The sequence below is a fragment of the Sorex araneus genome, chromosome 1, assembly GCF_027595985.1.
Source record: "Sorex araneus isolate mSorAra2 chromosome 1, mSorAra2.pri, whole genome shotgun sequence".
In the NCBI taxonomy this organism is placed as follows: Eukaryota; Metazoa; Chordata; class Mammalia; order Eulipotyphla; family Soricidae; genus Sorex; species Sorex araneus.
Window position 1 is genome coordinate 452,109,737 of NC_073302.1, and position 18,433 is coordinate 452,128,169.

An 18,433-nucleotide genomic window follows, 5' to 3' on the forward strand; every position below is an offset into this window, starting at 1 on the left:
GGGGGGACGAGCGGACAGGGGTGCGGGGGGACGAGCGGACAGGGGTGCGGGGGGACGAGCGGACAGGGGTGCGGGGGGACGAGCGGACAGGGGTGGGGGTGGATGAGCGGACAGGGGTGTGGGGGGACGAGCGGACAGGGGTGCGGGGGGATGAGTGGACAGGGGTGCAGGGGGACGAGCAGACAGGGGTGCGGGGGGACGAGCGGACAGGGGTGCGGGGGGACGAGCGGACAGGGGTGCGGGGGGACGAGCAGACAGAGGTGCGGGGGCCGAGCAGACGGGGCACAGCAGTGTCTTCACAGCTGGGGCCCGTCAGGTCCCGGCCACACGGTGAGGACCCCGCTGGGCTGCTGAGCCGCACTCCCTCCGGCCCCCCGCCCAGCCTCTCACACAGGCGCACACTCTCCCTGGCCGTGGCCACGGCTGCGGTCAGGCGCTCGCCTCCCCAAGTCCCGGGTCCGGGTCCCCAGGGCTGTCAGGCTGGCCCTGGTCCCGGGAGCCACCAGCGGTCAGCGGCCACGGCCTCTCCCGCACCAGCAGGCGGAGAGCCCGTCCCTCAGGAAACCAGCGGCCCCCAAGGGTCAGCAGCACCCGGCGTCAACGGAACTGAGGGGTCAGGCCTGGCCACCACTGCTCTGCCTTTGCCACAGCCGCTGCCCAGCACCGTGCTCTCCCCACCCAGCACTGAGTGCTCCCCCTACTCAGCACCATGCTCCCCTGTCAGCACTGAGTGCTCCCTCACCCAGCACTGAGTGCTCCCCCACCCAGCACTGAGTGCTCCCCCAGCACTGAGTCTCCCCCACCCAGCACCGAGTGCTCCCCCAGCACTGAGTGCTCCCCCACCCAGCACTGAGTGCTCCCCGCCCAGACAGACTGGGGTGGGCTCAAGGCTGTAGCAGACTCCCATGAGGCCAGGCTGACCCCACTCCTGACCTCAGTGCGTTGCTCTGTCCAGCCAAGAGCAAGAACAGGCCAGGCTGGGGGCACATGGGACAGCCCCTCGCTGGCTGAGGACGCCTGCCCGGCCCCGTGTCCCCTGCCCGGCCCCGCGTCTCCTGCCTGTCCCCGTGTCCTCTGCCCGGCCCCGTGTCCCCTGCCCGGCCCCAGAGTCCTGCCTGTCCCAAGTGTCCCCGGGCTCAGGTGACCCGCCATGCCGGTCCCCGTACCATGCAGTCTGCTGAGTGTGGCCCTGGACAGGCTGAGGTCACGGGAGCAGGGGGCAGGCCCGGCTCCCACACACACTCCCGGCCAGACAGCAGCGGGCGGCTGTGCCGGTTCATGGCTGGGGCTGGGCCCCCCTCCTGCTTCCCGATGCCCCGCCCAGCTCCCTGGGGACGGCGCGTGGGTCCCTCGCCCTCTCGGCTCCGTGCTGAGGTCCCGCGGGGCCTCCCGTGCCTGCCTGGTTTCGGGGTGAGTGAGTGTGCCCCCCCAGCCCTGGCTCGAGCTCCTGCCTCACTGCTACAGACGCAGGAACCGCGAGATTTCTGGGACGCCCCCCGCGTGCAGGACAGCGGCCACCCCCAGGATCAGCCTTGGCGCCGGCGCTCAGCTCCCCCTGCAGCTCCTTCCTGCACCCCTGCCCAGGACATGGCGCCGGGAGGAGTCGCCCACCTGGGGGAGCTTCACCTGCCTCAGGAGTTTCCGGAAGAAACGCTCCTGGCTTAAGGGAGCCCCGAGCCCCGGCTCCCGGCCATCAGACACAGGGTGGTGAGTCGGGCTCAGGCAGTACTGCCCCTCCTGCGCCCAGGCCGGGGCTGGCTGACCAGGGGGCGCGGTGGGACCCCCGGGTGCCGGGGCTTGAGCTGGCCACTGGCAGAGCCAGGCCCTGGGTCAGCCCTCGCCCCACTCACAGACACGCACAGGGCTGAGTCCCACAGGCGCGGGGCTGTGGCCGGGGGCCTCACTCACACACACACATACACACACACACACGCACACACACGCACACACACGCACACACATGCACGTACACACACGCACACACGCACACACACGCAAACACACACACGCACACGCACACACACACGCACGTACACACACGCACACACACATGCACGTACACACACGCGCACACACACACGCGCACACACACGCGCGCGCGCACACACACACACACACACACACACACACGGCCGTGCCTGCTCCGAGCAGACTCGGGTGGGAGTGTGAGGGGCCCAGGGGGGTGGGTGGCGCAAAAGAGGGCCCCGGGCGGCTCCCGCTGGCGGCACTGCAGCCTGCGCCCCTCACACAGGGAGCCAGAGATGGTGTCCCGCCCCGCTTGCCCCCGGCACCGGGCGGCCGCCCCTCAGCGGCCCCACATGGCTTCCGGCCCAGGTGCCAGCTGTGGCCACTGGCAGCTTTGTGGGGGAGCACCAAGCCCTGCCCGGACACGAACCCTTGACTCGGGGAGCCCGGCGGGTGGGTCCCCGCGCCCTCGAGGGCGGGAGGCGAGGGGGCCCCGCACAGAGTGGGGTGGCAGGGCAGCAGCGGCTGCAGCCCCACGCGTGGGCATGTCCCGCCCCACGGCAAAGTGCCGAGAGCCCCAGCCCAGCGCGGTGAGCGGGAGCACCAGGGGCTGCGGGGCCCCGAGCATGTTCCCGCGAGCAGGCGCTTACCAGCACCATGTGGCCAGTGGAGATGTCCATGTTGGGCTGCACGGGCTCCTCGGACCACGACGAGGTGCTGCTGCGTGCGGATGGGCTTGGCACCGGCCCATCACTGAACTGCGACGAGACGCTGTTGACACGTGACGTGTGCGGGGCCTCGGGCCTCTCTGACGGGCGCCCGGACATGCGTTGCCGGCACAGCTCCTGCAAGACACATGCCATCAGCGTGGCTGAGACAGCCTTGTGCCTGACACACATACATGCTCACACATGTACACACATACACACATACACTCATGCCCAACACACACACATCCATACACACGCATACCTGTGCCTGATACACATGCATGCACACCCATGAACACATGCACACCTGTGCCTGACACTCATGCACACAAATGCACACATGCACACCTGTGCCCGACACACTCATGCACACACATGCACACACACGTACACGCATATACACACATGCAGTGCCCCAAACAGATACATGCACACACATGCACACACAAACGCACACAAGCCCTGTGCCTGACACACACATGCACACACAGACATGCGTATACACATGCATACACATGCACCAGTGGACTGCACACTCCAACATGCACAAAACTGCACATACACAGCCACCACACTCAGATAATGCACACAACACCCTATCACTCACCAAACATGCACACATACACACATGCACACACATGCAGTACCCAACACAGGCACACACACACACATGCACACACATGCAGTGCCCAACACACAGGCACATGCACACAGGCACACATACAGCGCTCAACACACAGGTACACATACATACACACATGTAGTGCCAACACAGGCACACACACATGCACATACACGCACATACACACATAGGCACACATACACACAAAGGCACACATACACACGTGCAGTGCCCAACACACAGGCACATGCACACATACACATACACACACACACACTGTGCTGACACACAGGTACACACACACTTTGCCTGACACATATGCACACATACGCACTGCCCGACACTCATATGCGCACACACACCATGCCAAAAACACATGCATACACACATGCACCATGCTCAACACTCACACACATACATATGCACACACTGTGCGTGATGCACACATATGCACATGCTTAACATGCACACACTGTGCTTGACATACGTACACACATTGTGTCAGAGCACTTGCACACTTGGGTACATGCTCACACCTACATATGCACACTCATACTTACACGTGCACCCACATGCACTCACACCTTTAGGCATATACCTGCACACTCATGCACACGGTGCATTTACACATGCATACTCACACCTACACACACACACCTATGCACATGCACAAATACACACACTCACACCTACCCATGCACACACCCACACCTGCACACTCCAACATGCACAAAACTGCACATACACAGCCACCGCACTCAGATAATGCACACAACACCCTATCACTCACCAAACATGCATCTCGTACACATACTTATGTAAACACACACACCAACTAAAGCTTACACACACACACACACACAGCATACATATGTCCACACATACCCACGCAAAACAGAAGAGTCATATCACACACATTGACAGCTCACACATGTCTGTGGACTCCCAATCATCCCCACCAGGTCAGTGCCCTCAGATAAGGCTAGGCGGGAGAGGGGCCCACGAACTGAGACCCCAGGAGGACAATGTGGTGCTTCTTCCTTTCCGCAAAATCACAAATGGAAAGAAGCAAGCGAGGAGGGGGTCTCTCACAAAAAAAGGGCAGTGGCCTTGCAGCCAGGATGGGCCTCAACACCCACAGTAAGGCTCATCACTAGCCAATGTTCTTGTGCCCGTCTGCTCTGGGGGGAAGAAGCTGTGAGGAGAGGAAGGAGCTGTGGGGAGAGGAAGGAGCTGTGAGGAGAGAAAGGAGCTGTGGGGAGAGGAGAGGAAGGATCTGTGGGGAGAGGAAGGAGCTGTGAGAAGAGAGGAAGGAGCTATAGGGAAAGGGGAGGAAGGAGCTTTGAGGAGAGGAATGAGCTTTGAGGAGAGGAAGGAGCTGTGGGGAGAGGAAGGAGCTGTGTGGAGAGGAAGGAGCTGTAGGGAGAGGAAGGAGCTGTGAGGAGAGGAGGGACCTTTGAATAGAGGAGAGGAAAGAGCTGTAAGGAAAGGAAGGAGCTTTGAGGAAAGGGAGGAGCTGTGGGGAGAGGAAGGAGCTTTGAGGAGAGCAGAGGAAGGAGCTGTGAGGAGAGGAGAGGAAGTAGCTGTGAGGAGAGAAGGAGCTGTGAGGAGAGAAAGGAGCTGTGAGGAGAGGAGAGTAATGAGTTGTGAGAAGAGGAAGGAGCTATAGGAAGAGGAAGGAGCTGTGAGGAGAGGAGAGGAGAGGAAGTAGCTGTGAGGAGAGGAAGGAGCTGTGAGGAGAGAAAGGATCTGTGAGAAGAAGGAGCTGTTAGGAGAGGAGAGTAATGAGTTGTGAGAAGAGGAAGAGCTATAGTGAGAGGAAGGAACTTTCATAGAGGAAGGAGCTGTGAGGAGAGGAAGGAGTTGTCGGGAGAGGAAGCAGCTGTGTGGAGAGGAAGGAGCTGTGAAGAGGATGGAGCTTTGAAGAGAGGAGAGGAAGGAGCTGTGAGGAGAGGAAGGAGCTGTGAGGGGAGGAGAGGAAGGAATTGTGAGGAGAGGAGGGAGCTGTGAAGAGAGGAGAGGAGGAGCTGTGAGCAGAGGAGACGAAGGAGCTCTGAGGAGAGGAGTGAAAGGAGGTGTGAGGAGAGGAAGGAGCTGTGAGGAGAGGAGTGGAAGGAGATGTGAAGAGAGGGAGGAAGGAGCTTTGAAAAGAGAAGGGAGCTTTGAGGAGAGGAGAGGAAGGAGCTGTGAGGAGGAAAAGGAGCTGTTAGGAGAGGAGGAGCAGTGAAGAGAGAAGGAGCTATGAGGAGAGGAGAGGAAGGAGCTGTGAGGAGAGGAGGAGCTGTGAGGAGAGGATGGAGCTGTGAGGAGAGGAGAGGAAGGAGCTGTGAGGAGAGGAGAGGAAGGAGCTGTGAGGAGAGGAGAGGAAGGAGCTGTGAAGAGAGGGAGGAAGGAGCTGTGAAAAGAGGAGGGAGCTTTGAGGAGAGGAGAGGAAGGAGCTGTGAGGAGAGGAGAGGAAGGAGCTGTGAGGAAGAAAAGGAGCTGTTAGGAGAGGAGGAGCAGTGAAGAGAGAAGGAGCTATGAGGAGAGGAGAGGAAGGAGCTGTGAGGAGAGGAGAGGAATGAGTTTTGAGGAGAGTAAGGAGCTATGGGGAGAGGAAGGAGCTGTGAGGAGAGGAAGGAGCTGAGATGAGAGGAAGGAGCTCTGGGGAGAGGACAAAGCTGTGTGGAGAGGACTAGGAGCTTTGGGGAGAGGAGAGGAAGGAGCTGTGGGGAGAGGAAGCAGCTGTGAAAGAGGATGGAGCTTTGAGGAGAGGAGAGGAAGGAGCTGTGAGGAGAGGAAGGAGCTGTGAGGAGAGGAGAGGAAGGAGCTGTGAGGAGAGGAGAGGAAGGAGCTGTGAGGGAAGGAGAGGAAGGAACTATGAAGAGAGGAGAGAAAGGAGCTATGAGGAAAGGAGGGAGCTGTGAGGAGAGGAGAGAAAGGAGCTGTGAGGTGAGGAAGGAGCTGTGAGGAGAGAAATGAGCTGTGAGGAGAGGAGAGGAAGGAGCTGTGAGGAGAGGAGTGAAAGGAGGTGTGAGAAGAGGAAGGAGCTATGAGGAGAGGAAGGAGCTGAGAGGAGAGGAAGGAGCTCTGGGGAGAGGACAAAGCTGTGTGGAGAGGAAGGAGCTATGGGGAGAGGAAAGGAAGGAGCTGTGGGGAGAGGAATTAGCTTTGTGGAGAGGAAGGAACTTTGGGAAGAGGAGAGGAAGGATCTGTGGGGAGAGAAAGGAGCTGTGAGAAGAGGAAGAAGCTTTGAGGAGAGGAGGGGAAGGAACTGTGAGGGGAGGAGAGGAAGGAGCTAGGAGGAGAGAGTGGAAGGAGCTTTGAGGAGAGGAGAGGAAGGAGCTGTGAGGGGAGGAGAGGAAGGAGCTAGGAGGAGAGAGTGGAAGGAGCTGTGAGGAGAGGAGAGGAAGGAACTATGAGGAGAGGAGGGAGCTGTGAGGAGAGGAGTGGAAGGAGCTGTGAGAAGAGGAAGGAGCTATGGGGAGAGGAAGGAGCTTTCAGTAGAGGAAGGAGCTTTGAGGATAGGAAGGAGCTGAGCTCTGGGGAGAGGACAAAGCTGTGTGGAGAGGAAGGAGCTTTGGGGAGAGGGGAGGAAGGAGATGTGGGGAGAGGAAGGAGCTGTGAGGAAAGAAAGGAGCTGTGAGAAGAGAAGAGGAAGGAGCTGTGAGGAGAGGAAGTAGCTGTGAGGAGAGGAGAGGAAGGAGCTGTGAGGAAAGGAAGGAGCTATGGGAAGAGAAAGGAGTGCTGATGAGAGGAAGAAGCTGTGAGGAGAGGAAGGAGCTGTGGGAAGAAGGAGCTGTGGGGAGAGGAAGGTGCGCTGAGGAGAGGAAGGAGCTGTGAGGAGAGGAGAGGAATGAGCTGTGAGGACAGGAAGGAGCTGTGGGGAGAAGATAGGAGCTGTGAGGGAAGGAGAGGAAGGAGCTGTGAGGAGAGGAGAGGAAGGAGCTGTGAGGACAGGAAGGAGCTGTGGGGAGAGGAAGGAGCTGTAAGTGAAGGAGAGGAAGGAGCTGTGAGGAGAGGAGAGGAAGGAGCTGTGAGGAGAGGAGAGGAAGGAGCTGTGAGGAGAGGAGAGGAAGGAGCTGTGAGGGAAGGAGAGGAAGGAGCTGTGAGGAGAGGAGAGGAAGGAGCTGTGAGGGGAGGAGAGGAAGGAACTGTGAGGAGAGGAAGGAGCTGTGAGGAGAGGAGAGGAATGAGCTGTGAGGACAGGAAGGAGCTGTGGGGAGAGGAAGGAGCTGTAAGTGAAGGAGAGGAAGGAGCTGTGAGGGAAGGAGAGGAAGGAGCTGTGAGGAGAGGAGAGGAAGGAACTGTGAGGAGAGGAGAGGAAGGAGCTGTGAGGAGAGGAGAGGAAGGAGCTGTGAGGAGAGGAGAGGAAGGAGCTGTGAGGGAAGGAGAGGAAGGAGCTGTGAGGAGAGGAGAGGAAGGAGCTGTGAGGGAAGGAGAGGAAGGAGCTGTGAGGAGAGGAGAGGAAGGAGCTGTGAGGGGAGGAGAGGAAGGAGCTGTGAGGGAAGGAGAGGAAGGAGCTGTGAGGAGAGGAGAGGAAGGAACTGTGAGGAGAGGAAGGAGCTGTGAGGAGAGGAGAGGAATGAGCTGTGAGGACAGGAAGGAGCTGTGGGGAGAAGATAGGAGCTGTGAGGGAAGGAGAGGAAGGAGCTGTGAGGGAAGGAGAGGAAGAAACTGTGAGGAGAGGAAGGAGCTGTGAGGAGAGGAGAGGAATGAGCTGTGAGGACAGGAAGGAGCTGTGGGGAGAGGAAGGAGCTGTAAGTGAAGGAGAGGAAGGAGCTGTGAGGAGAGGAGAGGAAGGAGCTGTGAGGAGAGGAGAGGAAGGAGCTGTGAGGAGAGGAGAGGAAGGAGCTGTGAGGAGAGGAGAGGAAGGAGCTGTGAGGAGAGGAGAGGAAGGAGCTGTGAGGGAAGGAGAGGAAGGAGCTGTGAGGAGAGGAGAGGAAGGAGCTGTGAGGAGAGGAGAGGAAGGAGCTGTGAGGAGAGGAGAGGAAGGAGCTGTGAGGAGAGGAGAGGAAGGAGCTGTGAGGGAAGGAGAGGAAGGAGCTGTGAGGAGAGGAGAGGAGAGGAAGGAGCTGTGAGGAGAGGAGAGGAATGAGCTGTGAGGACAGGAAGGAGCTGTGGGGAGAGGAAGGAGCTGTAAGTGAAGGAGAGGAAGGAGCTGTGAGGGAAGGAGAGGAAGGAGCTGTGAGGAGAGGAGAGGAAGGAACTGTGAGGAGAGGAGAGGAAGGAGCTGTGAGGAGAGGAGAGGAAGGAGCTGTGAGGAGAGGAGAAGAAGGAGCTGTGAGGGGAGGAGAGGAAGGAGCTGTGAGGGAAGGAGAGGAAGGAGCTGTGAGGAGAGGAGAGGAAGGAGCTGTGAGGAGAGGAATGGCCCCTCCACATCCTCCCACATCGCTGAGTGTCCCCATTGCCAGTCTGACTGGGCCTGGTTCCTTGCTGGTTCGTCCCCGAGCTGAGAGGCCAGCTTGGTGCATCCCTGCAGGGAACTGCGTGTCCAGGACGAAGTGCAGTTCCATGCAGGTGGGGGTGGCCACGGTGAGTGGGGCTCTGAGCAGACACCCGGCAATCGAACCCCCATGCGGCGGGCTCACTCACACAGGCCAACAGCTCCGTACACGTGGTCCCTGTGGCCTGCTCACAGCTGCCCTTTCGATGGCACACGGGCCAGTTGCGAATTTGGGTCCCCTTCCAGACAGCTTGCTGAGGAAGTATCCTTCCTCCACGGAAAACCATCTGGAATGTTCCATGCTCACTCCAGGATGAATCCCTTTCTCCAAGGAGCACTGTCTGGCATGTCCCCCCCCCCCACAAGGACAAGTGATGGGGCGGGTGTGTGGTGGGTGTCGCTGAGATGTGTGTGGTGTCAAGGGACGGAAGGGGGCGGGCATCTGGCACTGGTCGCCCACGAGTGCCCCCATCAGAGCCCGGCCATCCCGTGTGGGGCGGTCATGAGGACAGGGCACATTCCCTAGGGCAGGGCGGAGGGGCTCGTCCGGCTTCTGCCCCGAGAGTCTGACCCCCGGGCTGGTGCTGCCCCGTCCCAACACTTCTGGCAGCAAGGAGGGGCCTGGGCCGTCCCCGACTGCCCCTGAGAAGCGGACGGAGCCGCCCCTGGTCACTGCCGCCACAGCACGGGGGCCAGGCTGACCATGCAGTGCCTCAGTGGCCCTGAGTGGAGGTGCGGGGCCCAGGGAGCAGCCTCTTGGCCTGGCTCAGCAAGTGGACGCTTCGGCCTGCTGGGCCTGGGACCCCTAGGAGGCCGCGTGGCAGGCGGGAGACACCAGGAGGAGCTGGCCGGGCTGGGCGGGAGGACCCCGCTGGCCCGAGTCTCCCTGCGCCCAGTGAACGGAAGGGGACGAGGACACGCACGGGGCGGGGGGCCTAGCCGGGTCTGCCAGTCGTGCCACCGCAGCGTCCACACGGCGCCTCCGTCCAGCGTCCCACGCTCCGGGGCAGCTGCAGGCGCAGCCCAGCCCGTGCCCTGCGGGGTCACTCGCCGAGCGCTCGGCCGGGGCTCCCGGGGCTGTGCGGCTGCTTATCGTTCAGAGACGCACCTCGGACACGCAAACACTCCGGGACACGGGCCACGCGCTGGGGGGCCACAGGGTGGCCAGGCTCCCAGGGGAGGCCTGCGGGTGGGTCAGCGGCGGGCCCACGGGCGAGTTCGTGGGTGGGCTGTGCTCCTGGCCGTGAGGAGGGGCGGGGCTGTGACTCTCCCGTGGGCCCTCCGTGGCCGGCCTGAGAGTCCACCCTCGTGTCGGACAGGGCCAGGGGGACCACACGGGGGGCTGCAGGCAGGAAACTCCACCAGGCCTCAGACCCCAGGGACGCATCCCAGCATGCAGGGGGCGGGGTCGGGGCGGGGTCAGCGGGTCAGGGAGGGCAGCGGAGGCTCCCTCGGGGTGGGGGGCTGCCCGCTCCCCCCTTATGTGAGCTTTGCTGGCCCAGCGGCGCCCAGAGGCCAGGCCGGGCGTCTGCAGGCCCCGGGGTGCTGTGCTCGGGCGGGGGCTCTTGGGGGGCCGCTGGGGGAGCCTCGGTGCTGCTGCCGAGGCCCAGGCTGCGGCCGGACCCTCCCCAGATTGGGTCCCGCCTGGGCGCCCTGCCCTGGCCCTGGCTCCGCCCCACCCCCAGCCCCAGAGCAGAGACCCTGGGTCTCCTGGACACGTGGGGGGCACGTGGGGCAGGGACGCGGGGGCATCTGCTCTGTGCCCCGGGCTGGCCCGGCCCAGCCGGTGCAAGAAAGCGTCAGAGCCGCCAGGACGGGCATTTCCAGGAAAGGAGCCAGAGCCCCACGTGCGCCGTCCACGTCACGGGAGGGAGGAGAGCAGTCCCGGGGCGGGCACTCGGCCAAGGGCAGGCGCCCGCCCAGACGACCTTCGGGCACGGTGGCCGCTCAGAAAGCTAAGCCCGCTGGGGGGCTGCCTGTGGGGACCCTCCTCGCTCTTGGCTGAGGGGCCGAGAGAAAGGGGCACTGCCAAGGGAGCACCAGGGCCGCTGGGACCACCTGATGCAGGGGTGGCCGCTGACCAGCCGTGGTACAGAGAGGGGGTTTCTCACTGGCGGAGACCCCAGCTGCCCCTCCAGGGACCCCCGAGGTCCCCCTTCCCTGCCAGCTCCTCCCCCATCTCCAGGGCAACTGCGGATCCAGGGAACAATCTGGTGACGCAGCCCCGGCCCCGCCCACAGCGGGGCCTCCGCTCCCTGGAAGGAGGCCCAGAAGGAAACGCTCCACGTGCCGCAGCTGAGGCCGGCGGGCGGCACAGCCGCGGGGTGGGAAGCCCCAGACGCCCCTCGCCACAGCCAGCCCCTGCCTCCCTCAGAGCAGGGACCCGGCGACGCCCGCCCTCCGGATCAGACCCTCAAGGAAAAGTGCCCCCTCTCCTGCCTTCCGTATTAATCTGGATCGAGGGAAAGCACACACTGCATTTATTGTCTGGATTACAGATTCTTATTAAACAAACCAGAGCTCATTATAAAATCAATATCAACTTAACTGCCGTGCCCCAGGAGGAACAGAAAAAGGTCACTTCAAGAAATTCAGACAGTTTTCCTGCTGGAAGGGCGTGATTTTAATTACAGATACTATTAATTAGAGCTGTCACGGGAACTTTCTTTCCCTGTTAATTATCACAAACTCTAAATATGCTTTTCCAACCTGCATTTCGGTTGAAATTAGCCGTTTCCGCCTGAGAAGCCGACCTCTCCAAGCCATCAGTGGTTTATACCTGAGGCCCAGAGTGGGCTCCAGGCGCCCGCTCGCTCGCTCGGGCTTCCTGCCTCAAGCTGCCGCGCACGGCTGGCCGGGCTCACCCAGGTCTGCCCACAGACTCTGCTGCAGGTGACATTTTCCCAGGCTGCTTCAAAGGCGCTTCCCTGGGCTTTGAAGCTCAGCTCCAGCCCGCGGGAGGGCAAGGCCAGCCCCGCGTCTGAGTGGCCTCTGCCTTCTCAGGGAGCTGGTGCTGCCCAGGCCATGGCCTCTGCGGGGTCAGCCCCAGCTGCGTCCGTCTCTTCCAGGCTAGGGATGCTCACATCACACATTCACCACAGTGGGGAGGCCGGCGGGAGTCTGGGGGAGCCTTCTAGAAAGCGCCTGTGCCCTGGTGGACGGCAGCGTCCCACCTCCCGACCTAAACACGACCCCTTCCATGCCCTGCCCAGCCAGAGGTCAGCGGGAGAAACTCTCCCTCGTGTCCACCGCACCCGGCAGTGGTGCTCCCAGGAAGCCGCCTCGGGCGGAGACGGAGCCAGCCCCTGCCCACTGCACTGGGGCCAGGTCCTTCCTCCCGGAAGGGGGGGGGCTCCCCGCGTGCAGGGGGGAGCGCTGGCCGTGCGGCGTGGCCCCCACCCCCTGAGAAGGGGTGCCGGTGGCTGGGGCGGCAGAGCCACTGCCCAGGCTCTCCAGGAACAGTGGCCAGCGCCCGGTAGCAGATGATACATAATTCATGGCGGGCACTTTCCTGCGTCCTAATTAGCAGCCGCCTTCGAGGGAGGGAACCCTGAGACCTGGCTGGGAGGGCGGGGGCGCGTACCTGGTAGGCAGCGGTGCAGTCGGGGCCGGGGGGCCCGCCCAGCTTCTCCTGGAGCCGGCGGTGGGCGCCGTGGCGCAGGCAGTAGGTGGCCCCCGAGGCCAGGAGCACGCCCACGATGGCCGCCACGGAGACGAGGGTGAGCACCGCGAACTTGGTGGAGTCCTCGGGCTGTCCGTGCTGAGGCCGCGGCTGCAGCTGGCCCCCCTGCGGGAGAGAACACGGTGAGCAGGGGCGGCCGCTCCCGGAGGGCCCCCGGGGCTGCACCTGTGGGGGCGGGGGGCCGGAGCAGGCTGGGGGGGCTGCCTGCAGAGGCGACGGGAGCACCCCGGGGGCTTTCAATAAACGCAGCCTTTGCCCCTTTAAACCTGCCGGGCAGCCACAAAGGCTGGGGCAGGGGTGGGGGGCAGAGGGGGCGCGGCCGTGCAGCTGCGCTCGCTCCCCACGTGTCTGTGGGCAGGGGCGCTGGGACCCCACACCTCACCCGGCTCCCGCTCCCTCCCCGGCGCTGCCGCCCTCGGGAGCTGCTTTAAAGGGCGCCAGGCAGCACGGGGCACCGGGAGGTGGGGGTGGGGGCGCCACAGGACAGGGCAGGGGCAGGCTCCGCCCCGCAGCCCCCGCCCCGACAGGGGTACTTGTGACCACGGAGGCCACCAAAGCAATTCTCAGCTCCCGCGGAGCCGGGCGGCTCATTAATTAGCCTCCTCTGCCGCAGCCGCGCGGATTAGCTGTGTGGCCCAGCTAATGGAACCGCCCGGAGACAGAGGAGGTGGCGGATTTTCTGGCCTGGATTTGCCACCGGGAGGGCCACGACGGGAGGGGAGGGGTGGGGAGTCCCTGGTGAGGAGCGTGGGGGATCCCCCAAAAGAAAAGGCTCAGAGAAGCACCCTGCCACCGCCCCGCCCGCACACATCCCAGCCAGAAGCTCCAGCACATGAGCTGGGTGGGGGTCGGAGGGGAGCCCCCCCTCCCCGGGTGAACAGACCCGCACTCTTCACCCTGCGCCTGCCAGGCTTGGCCGGGTCGGCCCCGCACCCCTCCAGGCTGGTGGAACACACTGGCCCCCAAAGTTCTGACGCTGGTGGCCAGGTCCAGCGGACACAGCGGGGACAACAAAGGAAGCAGCATGACCGCGGGGCCGGAGCCGTCCACTCTCCCACCCGGTGGAGAGCCCACCCACACGGCAGCCACCCGGCGGGAGCAGAGCCCAGCACTGCACCAGAGAGGGCCGGAGAGGCTGGGGGTGGGCGGGCAGGAGCCCCGGCCGCACCAGCAGGTGCTGGGTCCCGACTGTGTCCAAGGTGACAAGTCAGAGACTTGGCGTCCACCTGCCGCACAGCCAGCCCAAGGGTTCCCGGGAGAGGAGGGACCCTGCCAGCTTCTCAGCTTGCTGCCCCCAGGTCTACAGTCCATTAGGCAGGGGCTTCCCATCACCCCTAGGACCTTCCTAAAGCCAGGGGAGGTGGGAGGGCCTGGTGGTGTGAGCTCCTGGCCTGCAGCTGCTCCCCCACTGACTCTCCCCTAGACCCTCCCCACAGACCCTCCCTCAGACTCTCCCTCAGATGCTCCCTCAGACCCTCCTTCAGGCTCTCCCTCAGTCCCTCCCCACAGACCCTCCCTCAGACTCTCCCTCAGACTCTCCCTCAGATGCTCCCTCAGACCCTCCTTCAGGCTCTCCCTCAGTCCCTCCCCACAGACCCTCCCTCAGACTCTCCCTCAGATGCTCCCTCAGAACCTCCTTCAGGCTCTCCCTCAAGCCCTCCCCACAGACCCTCCCTCAGACCCTTCCTTCAGACTCTCCCCACAGACCATCATTTAGACCCTTTCTCACAGACCTTCCCCTGAGCTCCTCCCCAGAGACTCTCCCCAGGGGCCCTCCTGAAAGACCCTCCCCTGCAGATCCTCCTTCAGACCCTCTTCTCGAGACCCTCCCCACAGACCTTCATTCAGATCCTCCTTCAGACCCTCTCCTGCAGACCCTCCCCTCAGACTCTCACAACAGATCCTCCCCTCAGATTCTCCCCAGAGTCCCTCATTCAGACCCTCCCTCAGACCTTTCCCACAAACCCTCATTCAGACCCTCCTCACAGATCTTTCCCTGGAGACCTACCAGCAGAGCCTCCCCACAGACCCTCCCCCCACAACCCTCATTCAGACCCTCCCTCTCCCTCAGGCCATCCTCACAGACCTTCCCCTGGAGACCATCCCAACAGGCCCTGACCTCCTCAGACCTCCCTGTAGACCCTCGAACTCCCCCTCCCAGCAGAACCTGGAAACCCCCTTTTGGGCACCCCCCACTGCCCTGTGTGCCTGCTGGGGGAAGGAGCCTACTTCTGGGAGGCAGCTGGCTACATCAGCCTGAATCCCGCAAGGCACGGAATTTTACAAAACATGATGTTTAGGAGAGGTGACGAGCTTGCTCCTCAGGGACACTGAGTTTAAATGACTCACACTGGACTTCCTCAGGTTGGGTCTTCCCCAAAGAACGGGGGCAGGCAGCTGGGCCTCGCCCTGCACCCCAAGCCCCTGCACCTTGGGGCCGGGAGTGGTAATACAGGTACCCCCAAGTGTGGTCCTGGGGCCCAGCCTGCAGGGCCGCCACTAATTAGAGGCGTCTTGTCAGTCCTGACTTGAAATGGAAAGAAAATGATGTTTAAATATTTATGACTCTGACATTTACAGCAAAGCCTCTCTGAGAGCCGAACACCCCCTCTGCACTGAGGCAGCCCCCCAACTTTGGAGCAGGAGGGGCAGGAGTGTGCAGACCCTGGAGAGCTGGAGCCCCGCCCCCTTTCCGCGAGGCCTGCACTTAGCCTGGTTCAGACCCCTGTGCCTGGGAAACGGGTTTTCAAGAACTGAGCAGGAGTGAGGCGTGGTGCATCGAGAGTGAACGGAGGCACCCCGTTTACCCAGCTCCCCATCGGTGTAGCCCGGGAGGTGCTGAGCTCTGCCCCCACCTGACCTGCTCGCAGACACCATCCCAGCCCACTGCAGGCTGCCTCCGCGGCCATTTATGGAAGAGTGTCCGCAAACACTTCTTTCCAGTGGCCCGTGTGGTTCCTTCCTCAAAAAGGAGAGAAAGCGAAAGGGCACTCGGGACCAAGGCTGCACAAAGACAAACTTTGTGGGCACAGTCTGACCGAGCAGAAGGCCGGCCTGCTGGCTGCAGGGGTGAGCACCGAGTAAGGGACACAGCACGGGCAGCCCGTCACTCCAAGCCTCAGCACCCTCGGTCGCCGTCCCAGCCTTCCGGTGGACAGACAGACCTTCCCCGGGAAAATTCAGAAACTGTTTTTGGGGCGAGGGCCTGGCTTGCACAGGCCCACATGTGGTTTCCTACACGAATCGTCTTAGGGATATTTGGGAATCTCATACCCAATCTACCCACTTAGACTCACTTTGATGTAGACGCGGCTGTTTCATAGCTGATCAATTAAAAGAAAAGAGTTCCAGGTCATGAGAATGAGAAAAGTTAGAAATAAGTGGGAGGGGGGTTCTTAAAATATTTTAAAAGTATTTTTTAAAGCTGTTAACTGAACTATTTTTAATTTGGAATTCGCCACAGAATTCTAATAAATGAGAGAAGTCAGGCGGAAATAATCATGTATTAATTCTCTGCATTACAAAATCTTTTCAGAAGCTATTATCAGAGCAAGAGGCATTTCGGTCTGAATTCAGGGTGGGAGACGGTCTTTGTGCAGCTGGAAGCCATTGTTCCTCTGAGCAGATGAAATTGTACTTGCAAATCTGCCATTCAAGTAGCCCAAAAAAAAAAAAAAAAAGAAAAAGGAAAAGAAAAAGAAAGAAAGAAAGAAGGAAAGAAAGGAAAAAAGATGGGCAAAAGAAAAGAATCTGCAAGAAATAATGATTCTTAAATATTAACTTTAATGAAAATAAGTTAAAATTGGCTACTTTAAAATGGGCTATTGGCTGAGTTTTTCAGGCAGAAAAGTAAACAGACAAAGAGACTGGCTGGGCAGTGCCCCCGGCTGCGTCCCCGCCGTGAGTTTGGGGAAAGCCTGCTCTGGGGCGTGGAAAGATTTATGATATTTATGTTTGAGAGGACGAGCCCCCTCGTGAGACGGGCCTGGTACACCATGAGTGGCTGCGGGAGACCAGAAAGGCCCAGGGCACGCCCGCGCCGGCGCATGTTCCAAGGTTTTTGCTTCTCCAACTGGGCCAATAAACGCGCTGGGTAGCCAGGGGGCCCCGGCCCGGCCTACACGCGGCAGTTGCCAGGAACTGGTGCCAGTGAAGCAGCTTCTCCCGGCCTGGAGGGTGAGCAGGGCGGCCTTGCCCGGAGAGGCTGTCGGGGGTGCGGTGCGGCCGCGCGAGGCTGCCCAGGAACCGGAGCGCGAGGCCGTCCCCGGGAACCCGTGCGCGAGGCTGCCCGGGAACCGGAGCGCGAGGCCGTCCCCCGGGCGGGTGCGCGAGGCGGTCCCCAGAGCGGGTGCGCGAGGCTGCCCGGGAACCCGTGAGCAAGGCCGTCCCCGGAGCGGGCGCGCGAGGCCGTCCCAGGAACTGGAGCGCGAGGACGTTCCCGGAGCGGGCGCGCAAGGCTGTCCTGGGATCCGGTGCGCGAGGCTGTCCGGGAACAGGTGCGCAAGGCCGTTCCCAGAGAGGGCGCGCGAGGCTGTCCGGGGGACCGGGTGCGCGAGGCCGTCCCGGATTGGGCGCGCGAGGCTGTCCGGGGGACCGGGTGCGCGAGGCCGTCCCCGAGCGGGCGCGCGAGGCTGTCTTGGGGAGCGGGTGCGCGAGGCCGTCGCCGGAGCGGGCGCGCGAGGCTGTCCGAGAAGGGGTGCGCGAGGCCCTCCCGGATTGGGCGCGCGAGGCCGTCCCCGGGGCGGGTGCGGACGGAGAGCTTGCCTGGAGAGGTGCGTCCCGCCAAGACGCCGCCGGCCTGGCTCAGCTCCGCTCCCCTTTCCCAGGCCCCTTCCCCCAGTTATTTACAAGAGCCGGGCAGAGGTCGTGAAGATCAGAACCAGGCAGAGGACACAAAGGGTTAGGGGCCTGGGGAGACTTTCACAGCCCTGAGCAGGGTTCCACGGCCCCCCTGCCCCGAGGGGACAATGACCAGGCCAGCCATCCCGCCACAAAGCGCTTGGGCAGTGGGGCCTGGCCAGAGGCCTGCCACAGCCCACATCCACAGACCACCCAGCCAGCCACTCGCTGCCCCCTTCTGGGGGTGGGGGGCCTTGGAGGCCGCAGACTGCTCTTGGCCCTGGAGCCAGGCCATTGCTTTCTCTCCAGCCTCCTTAGGGAAGCCCGACCTGGCCAGCAGAGCCCTGGGGTCCCGGTGGAGAGCAGAGGACACAGGGCACTAGGGCAGGTGGTGGCGAGGAAGGGGCCAGCAGACGCAAAGGCAGGAGATCCTCTTTGCCAGACCCCTGGGTGTGGAGGTACACGGCCTGGCCATGGAGACAGACCCCCGACATCTCCCTGGCGGCCCAGCGTCAGGCTCAGCGCGCCCTGGCACAAAAGGTGGCTTGGCTCTGCGCCCTATATGCAGCAGAGGTGCCAGTCCTCACGTGGGGGTTCCCTGTCGCCTCTGGCCTGACTCCCCTCAAACTGAGATCGCTCAGGGCTGAGGGAGGAAACGAAGGCCCTGCCTGGCTCCGAGCTAACCAGCTAACCGCTGCGCGCCACAAGTTTCTCTTCAGCCGATTGGGCGCCTCTCTAGGGGCGGGGGCGAGAACGTGCAGGTTCACTGGGTAGGTGGAGTGTGTGTGTGTGTGTGTGGGGATGCTGGCGGCGTCCTGGCGTTTCCCCACCTTCTGGGGGTCTCGAAGAGCCCCACCCGCCCCTTTCGGCGCGCGCCCAGGCTACAACGGGACATCCCGAAGGCGCAGGGGCGCGTTCCCAGCTCTAGCGGGAACGCAGAGGCGGCCCCAAAGCGGTACCGGAGGCAGAGCGCTCCCCCGCCCCCGTCGGATCCGGCTGCTCCCCCTTCCTCTTCCCTGCACCTCTCCTCGGTCCCTCTCGCGCCCGTGGGAACCTCCGGGAGTGTCTACGGGTAGGGCGACCGCGAGGCCAGACAGGGCGCGGGAGGAGGGCGCGGAGGAGCACGGGGTCTCCAAGGGACGCCCTCCCCCCCCACTCAAGAAAGGCGGCAGCTTGGATCCACCTAGAGA

The 18,433-nt window shown here is 62.4% G+C and overlaps 1 protein-coding gene across 1 annotated transcript in view; it reads right to left on the bottom strand.

Moving 5' to 3' along the window:
- The window catches only part of PTPRN2 (protein tyrosine phosphatase receptor type N2), a 205,173-nt gene that overhangs the window by 32,637 nt on the left and 154,103 nt on the right, over window positions 1–18,433 (bottom strand). Inside the window, exons 13-14 of the mRNA XM_055133868.1 lie at window positions 12,306–12,509; window positions 2,616–2,810 (exon numbers count right to left, since the gene is read on the bottom strand). Coding sequence (XP_054989843.1) covers window positions 2,616–2,810; window positions 12,306–12,509 — 399 coding nt within the window. The remainder of the gene's footprint in view (window positions 1–2,615; window positions 2,811–12,305; window positions 12,510–18,433) is intronic.